This window comes from Myodes glareolus, chromosome 5 (genome assembly GCF_982192425.1).
Source record: "Myodes glareolus chromosome 5, mMyoGla1.1, whole genome shotgun sequence".
NCBI lineage: Eukaryota > Metazoa > Chordata > Mammalia > Rodentia > Cricetidae > Myodes > Myodes glareolus.
Genome location: NC_142030.1, coordinates 88,316,656 through 88,324,157, shown reverse-complemented (window position 1 = coordinate 88,324,157; position 7,502 = coordinate 88,316,656). Strand labels below are relative to the sequence as shown.

The window sequence follows — 7,502 nt, the reverse complement described above, 5'->3', positions numbered from 1 at the left end:
ATCCCAAAACAAACAAGAATTTGCTTGCTCATTTTGATTAGAAGACACAGCAGTGTTTTTATATCTTGGAGAACTCTGTGGGTGACGGTGACTTGTAAGCTAGTTTGATGTCCACAAAGACATACTTCCCTTATTTGGGAAACCTGTAGCATATGTCTCTGGCAGGAAAGAACATCAGAGCAGAGCCGCATTATCGCCTGGAGTGCTAAAACATACGCCCGTTTTAGGCTTTCCGCAAGAGTTGCTTATCTGTGCCCTCATTTTATCTTGGCGGCCCTGTGGACTAAGTACAGCTGTCAGCATGCTCCCCTGCAGATGAGGAGGTACCCGCAGGAGGCATAGCTGCAGAATCCTGCCAGCAGCGGGAGGACTGGAAGGCAGGGCTTCAACGTAGTTGACTATATCACTCTCTGAACTTGACTGGTTCAGTCCCAAAGATGAGCTTGAAAAGCCCTAAAGCAAGCAGAGGATTCTGGGTAATGATGAAGAACTGCAGCTGGTGCTGTGTTTGCCTGTACCAGAATTCCAGTTATATCGCCTTTACCTTATCACTGGTCTCTCCTTCTCCTCCTCAGAGGAAATCCAAGATCACTGCCTCCCGAAAACTCATGCTGAAGGTGAGGCTGGTTCCATGGGAGATGGAGGGGCAGCCATACAGAGTCAAAGGGGTGCAAGGGGGGGGGGTGAAGGAAGGGGAAGGAGGGTGACCAAGTAAGGGTAAGGGAAGAAGCCTGTCCATGGGCTGGTGAGATGGCTCAGTGGTTAAGAGCACTGACTGTTCTTCCAGAGGACCCAGGTTCAATTCCCAGCATCCACAAGGCAGCTAAACAGCTGTCTGTAACTCCAATTCCAGAGAATCTGGCATCGTTATACTAATACGCATGAAATAAAGTTAAATAAAAATTTAAAAAAGAAGAAGAAGCCTGTGTATTGCCAGAGCTGACTTGCATCTATGGCCTCTCCTGGGTGCCTAAGAGGCAGCAGAAAAGAGCCTGGGGAGGGGTTCCTTTTTTAAAATTTAAAAAAGAAGAAGCTTGTGTATTGCCAGAGCTGACTGGTGACCAGTGACTTGCATCTATGGCCTCTCCTGGGTGCCTAAGAGGCAGCAGAAAAGAGCCTGGGGAGAGGTTCCTTGGAGGGAGAGGAAGGGACATGGTTCATTTGGTCTGTTTCTCCCTTTGGAGCACTGTGGGACAGAAGGGATAACAAAGACGGAAGAGGGAGACTGGGTATGCCACGTAGCCACTCTGTGCGACTTACACAAGGCCTACTGCACACACTGCCAAGTCTGGAGGCTCTTTCCCCTCACTCGGTGGTGCTGGGTAGGGAATATGAGGAACCAGCCTTGGATCAGTAACTTTGTCCTTTGCAGAGCCTGATGCTGGCCAAGGCCAAGGAGTGCTGGGAGCAGGAACATGAGGAGCGAGAGGCTGAGAAGGTGCGGTACCTTGCGGAGCGCATCCCCACACTGCAGACCAGAGGCCTGTCCCTCAGTGCCCTGCAGGTAAGCCTGGAAGGCTGGAAAGGGACCCTCTGTGGGTCTTGAACTAACACAGCTCTATAACTTACAAGTGCCCTCCAGACTCCAGCGCCCAGTCCCACAACACTTGTTGAGAGGGGAGTCCCAGAGGGGAGAATGGACTTAGTCGGGCAGAACCAGGGACTGGCTTCCCATCAGCTAGTGCAGTGGCATGGCCTGCGAGATGGGCAGGATTTAGAAAGGCCCATTCCTTCAGAGATCTGCCCTCCTTTTAGAGACGAGGCTTTATTGTTTTGGATCAGCAATCGCTTTAATGCCAATGACTGAAGAGAAGAGACTAGATGCCAATATTTCTACATGTCTCTTATGGAAGTGGCTATTTTAATTCTATTATTTTTGTTTAACATACAGTTTTCTACTATTAACTTAGTTTAACATATAGTTTAATACATATGTTTAACATATGGTTTTTCTACTATTAATTTTCTACTATTAACTTATGTTCCTTTTATGATAACACTATTTCTTTTTTAAAAATATTTATTTATTTATTATGTATACAGTATTCTGTCTGTGTGTATGCCTGCAGGCCAGAAGAGGGAACCAGACCCCATTACAGATGGTTGTGAGCCACCATTTTGTTGCCGGGAATTGAACTCAGAACCTTTGGAAGAGCAGGCAATGCTCTTAACCACTTAGCCATCTCTCCAGCCCCCCATAACACTATTTCTTAAGAAAACAACTATGAGTTTTGTATAGAGGCATGTGTTTGTAGTCTCAGTGCTCAGGAGATAGAGGCTGGAGGATTGTGAACTAAAAACTTTTTTTATTAAAACTTTTCTTTTCTTTTTCGAGACAGGGTTTCTCTGTAGCTTTGGAACCTGTCCTGGAACTACCTCTGTAGACCAGGCTGGCCTTGAACTCACAGAGATCCACCTGCCTCTGCCTCCTGAGTGCTGGGATTAAAGGCATGTGCCACCACCACCCGGCTTAAAGTTTTTTTTAAACTTTTCTATGCAATACATTGTGATCATATTTCCCCCAGCTCTTCCAAGATTCTTACCTCCTGGGCCACTCAACTTTATGTTATTTTTCTCTAAAAAAAATAAAACAACAAAAACCAAAAAATGAAAGTCAAAACAAAGAGGAAAGAAGGAAGGAAGGGAGGAATGAGGGAAGGAAGGGAGAGAGAGATAGAGTCAGGAGAGTGGTGGTGCTCATTTTTAATCCCAGCACTCAAAGGCAGGTAGATCTCTGTGAGTTCAAGGTCTACAGAGTGGGCCAGGACAGAGCTGCATAGTGAGATCCTGTCAGAGAGAGAGAGAGAGAGAGAGAGAGAGAGAGAGAGAGAGAGAGAGAGAGAGAGAACATGGAGTCCGTGTTATGCTGGCCACCTTCCCTGGGCCTGGGACTTCATGCACCAGGGACACTCCACTGCAGAAAGCAGATTCCCCTCATCCTCACAGTAGCCATCCATCACAGACAGCTTCTTGGTCAGGGGCAGGGCTCTGTGTCTACTTTCCCTTCTCAGTGCTGGGGTTGAGCATGTGTGGGTCTTGTGTGTCCTCCCACAGTGTCTGTGAATCCATGTATGTGGGGATTGTGAATCCGTGCCTAGGTACCCTCAATGACAATGCTTTCAGGCCAGCTGGACTACGTACTGACATAACCTAAAAAAAAAAAAAAAAAAAAAAAAAGTAAAAAATAAGTTAACATTTACAAAAAGCTGGAAAAAGAAAGCCCACAGCGAGCAGAGGGAGAGCAAAGGCTTCCCCTCTGAGGCGTTGCCATGATGGAGCCTCCAGCAGCCCCTGTTGGGATCACAGTTCTGACAAAGCAATTGGCCACAGGGCCGAGCATGTTCAATGTGGAGACAGAAAAGGGATGCTGGAGCTGGTGCCCCTTTCCCCTCTCCTTCACTCTCATGACTTCGTTCTGTTCCCTCAGGACTTGTGCCGAGAGCTACATGCCAAGGTGGAGGTGGTGGATGAGGAGCGATACGATATCGAGGCCAAATGCCTCCACAACACGAGGGAGGTAAGCCCCAGGGAGGGTGGTAGGAGGCTGGGCCAGTGCTGGGCGGGCTGGACATTGTGTGGCCCAGCCTGTCAGCATGAAGATTGAGCTTTTCACCCTAGCCCCGTAGGCCGGATATGGGCAATGGGCGGGAAGGATGGTCACACGTGAGCAAACTTCCTCCCCCACCTGCCACGTGAGTTCTTCAGAAGTTGCTGCCTTCGTTCTCCCACACAAGTAATCAGATGTCTGTTAATGACATCTTACCTTCCTGAAGGGCTTTCATGTGTGGTGCATCCTTTGATCCTCCCTATATGCCTGTGGGTGACACGGGGACTATTACCTAAGCCTGACTAATGAGGACTCCGAGACTCACAAAGGCTAAGAACTTGCCTGGATCAAGTCACTGAACAAGGGTCCTAGTATGCACGCTGCTCTCTGGTTCTCCCCACTTCCGTACTCAGTGCTCCGTCAGCGTGGGGCGGGGCGTGAGAGCATTAGGGTCAGCCAGCAGAAAAGAATGGGGAAAGGCGGGACTTCCGGTGCAGGTGGGCTGCTTCGGAGCCTTCTCCTAAGGAGAGCAGGCACTTCCCTACCCACTTCCTCTTGCCGGGAGGGTGATGTGTGACGTCATTAAACTCCAGAGAACTCCCTCATAGACCACACCCTGGGATTCCCAGGGTGTAGGATTTAGGACTTTTCTACCTGCTGGGTCAGTCTAGGCTCAGCTGCTCTGCAGGCCCCCTGGGCAGGGATTGAGCAGCCAGGCTAAAGATGGAGGGACAGAGGAAAGCAGTCCACACTCCACACAAGGCTTCCGAATGTGAATGATGGCTTAGTGACTTTTTGTTTATTTGAGGCTTGGTGACAGGGAAGGGGTGAGGTTAACTACTCGGCTTAAATCTGTGCAAGTTCACGGTGACTGTTTGGAAAAGAGTAGGTGGTTCTGAGCACCTCGGAGAGTCTAGCATGGAGCCTGGGAAACTTGGGGCATGGGTCTAGCTGGAAACTTAGCAGTTGGATCCCTGGGAAGAGAGGTCCGGGTCTAGTGTCCCCTCCATAGAGCCTGACTCTTTTCCTCCGACAGATTAAGGACCTGAAGCTGAAGGTCCTGGACCTCCGTGGGAAGTTCAAACGTCCACCCCTGCGCCGGGTCCGTGTCTCAGCCGACGCCATGCTCCGAGCCTTACTGGGCTCGAAACACAAGGTATCCATGGACCTGCGGGCCAACCTCAAGTCTGTGAAGAAAGACGACACAGAGAAGGTACGGCCACTCTCCTCAGACTCTTCCTCCTGCCGCCGACTAGCCTTTACCTGTCGCTTCTCACAGAGGTGCTCTAGTCAGTCTGTGATCTAGAATATTCTAGAACCCCCTATGAGGTCCCGTCAGAAGAGGGGAGACGGGCCGCTTCCTATCTGAGGGGAAGACTGGGCTGACTGAGGAATTCTGTGTCAATTCAGGGACGACTAATGCCCCGTCGCCACGACTTCTCTTTGTGGCTGTGGCAATATGAGTGTGGAGAAATTGGAGAACTGGGTTCGATTACTTGCTTAGCAAACAGCAGCATCAAGTTTGCTGGCCTCACAGTGTATGCCCAGAGCTGACAGGCACTGTGAGAAGTAAGTGTGAGAGAGTGATCTCCCGCCCAGGAAGCCTAATGGATAAACAGGCTAGGCCGCATGCTGACAAAACAGAAACAAGTCAAATGGAGGAGGTGACCCTGAGTTGTGGTGTGTCCCACGGGAGGCTGTTACAGGGCTTGGAGGTGAGGCTGGCCTGTGGTACACTGGAAACCAGCTCTGTGGCCCCATCACAGTCCCCTAGTACCCCCCATCCACACAGCCTCATATTTTCTGTGGAGCCTCAGCATAACCTGTGCCCCTGTCTGGCCCAGGCATCTTTCATCACACGCTGGGCAGGAGCATCGGGGTTTCTTTGAGGAGGTGGATTCTCTTCCATCTAATGTCTGTTGAGCTCAGGGGGCCTTTGTAGCCCCTGCAGCCTGGTGAGTTTCTAACATGGTCGTGGGTTACCCACAGGAGCGGCCAGTGGAGGTAGGAGACTGGAGGAAGAATGTGGAGGCCATGTCTGGCATGGAAGGCCGCAAGAAGATGTTTGATGCTGCCAAGTCCCCGACTTCACAGTAGAGGTGCTTAGGGTGGGGCTCATCCTGGGGTCCCTCAGAGTCTCCAGGGCACTCGGGATACATAAGGGATGGGAGGCTAATGCGGCGTGCAGGAGAACTCTTTGGAGTCAGCTCTCTCGGGCGCAGGCGCCCACTCTAGTGCCGTCAGACTCTGGGCATGGCACGCCTCTGTCAGGGCCTCTCATCTGCAAACTGGGGCTTGTACCAGATTGGTGGTCCTGGGCCTGGCAGCTTCCATGTGTTCCTAGCTGCAAATGGTTGGATTGGGAACTGGCTGGGGGACCCTAGGAGATCCTGAGGCAGTGTCTGAGAGTCTAAGGTTAGATGTTCCCCAAGGTCCTTCCAGCTTTAATTCTTCAAGAGTCTCCCATCTTCCACTGTCCTTGGTGATATATTTTACTTGTATATCCTCAAAAGAAGCACCCTAGTCAGTGCTCCAGGGGGACACCAGTTCAGAGACACTAGTGCCCCCCAAGGTCGGGAGGGATTGACAAAGAGGTGGAATTGGGCATTTAAGCCCTGCTGTGGGAGCATGGAAAGAAGGCGCAGCGGGCAGGTTTACAGCAGCACAGAGCAGACAAGGCTCTCTCCCTAGAACACATCTCAGCTAGGGATAGGGGAGGGTTCACAAAGGAAGGGGAAGGGCTGAGGGTGCAAAGGTCAGCAGCAGTGGGAGGAACCCAGTCATGGAAGATGAGAGGACAGGCTCCAGCCAAGGAGCTCTGGAAGTGTGGAGAGAGAGGGAGCTCAGGTTCTGGGCAGAGCAGCTGAGGAGTCCCAAGGGTGTCGCAAGGGAGAAGCCCCAGGGATGGTGGGGACCATACGCGCTATGTGTCAGTCAGTGCCTAAATGGCACTCATCAATAGGATCTGTTTCAGCATCTCCTCTCTGTCCTTGCAGGTTGGCTTGCTGAATGACTCCGGGGTCATGCTTTGGGCGCCTTCCTCCAGCCCCACTCACCTATCTTTCTGCCAATGCCTGGGGCATCCCTGCTATGTCCTTCCTCCCTCCAGCCTACGTGGTCACCTTTGGAGCTAGGATGAAGTGGCACCCAAAGGAGAAGAGAGACGCAAGTGTCTGAGACCTCAAGTCATCAGCATGGGCTTCCAGTAACCCATGAGGCACACTGGGGTTATCCAACCACGCCGAGGGGCCATAGGCTGGAGAGGGAGGCAGAGAGCACGCCTTCCTTACAGTCCCATCTTGCTACCCCCCATCTCTGTTGCTACCTGCCATGTCTACAGACATCACAACTCCTCATTAAAAATCCAGGTTCCTGCTGGTTTCCATAGCTCTGTGGTTAGTGCTCAGAAGAAAGTGAACACAGGGAGTCTGTGAAAAGGGATTTGAAAAACTTCAGCCTTGAGTCAGGAGCTCAGGATCAGAATAGAAGGCTAAGGATTTGGTGGCCTGGCAATGCGCCCCAAGGAATCTTTGTTCCAAGGCACAGTGACATCACACACTCTAAGCATCCAGAAACCTCAGCTCTCTCAAGCCGGGATCTCTGACAGCAGATGTGTCCTCAGAGCGGCATCCCATTTGGTAGCATACCCCTGCTGATTTCCCTAGCCTCAACAAACATAGACTATCCGGTGCCTTCCATGCACCTAACCGTTGTGGGCCAACAGGTCAAGGTGCTTCCAGCCTCTCTTCTGGTTTGCAGAACCAGAGGCTGAGTTTCCTGCACACTAGCCTCTCAGGAGGGACATACTGCAGTTCCATGTCTGGTCACCAGGAGGCTCCATCCCTCATCTCTGGGTCTGGCTGCTCAGGTCCTTGCTCTCTGCTCCAGATTACTTCCTCTCTACTGGGGGTGCAGACGGCTGGAGGAGGAGCTCTTCTGGAGTCCTCTGCGTGGA

General features: G+C 51.3%; 1 protein-coding gene across 1 annotated transcript; it reads left to right on the top strand.

Moving 5' to 3' along the window:
• Positions 1 to 331: 331 nt before the first annotated feature.
• Positions 332 to 6,934, top strand: Tnni1 (troponin I1, slow skeletal type). Its single transcript, XM_048430885.3, has 6 exons — positions 332 to 617; positions 1,373 to 1,504; positions 3,428 to 3,517; positions 4,584 to 4,760; positions 5,537 to 5,646; positions 6,544 to 6,934. Exons 1-5 carry the CDS (start codon positions 438 to 440, stop codon positions 5,642 to 5,644), a joined length of 687 nt encoding a protein of 228 aa, XP_048286842.1. The 5' UTR covers positions 332 to 437; the 3' UTR covers positions 5,645 to 5,646; positions 6,544 to 6,934.
• The last annotated feature ends 568 nt before the right edge of the window (positions 6,935 to 7,502 follow it).

Excerpts from the sequence above, each read along its gene's own strand:
- Tnni1 (XM_048430885.3), top strand. The coding sequence starts at position 438 with ATGAGCTTGAAAAGCCCTAAAGCAAGCAGAGGATTCTGGGTAATGATG. Across the intron at positions 1,505-3,427 it reads TGTCCCTCAGTGCCCTGCAG|GACTTGTGCCGAGAGCTACA; the intron begins GTAAGCCTGGAA and ends CTGTTCCCTCAG. Across the intron at positions 4,761-5,536 it reads AGAAAGACGACACAGAGAAG|GAGCGGCCAGTGGAGGTAGG; the intron begins GTACGGCCACTC and ends GGTTACCCACAG.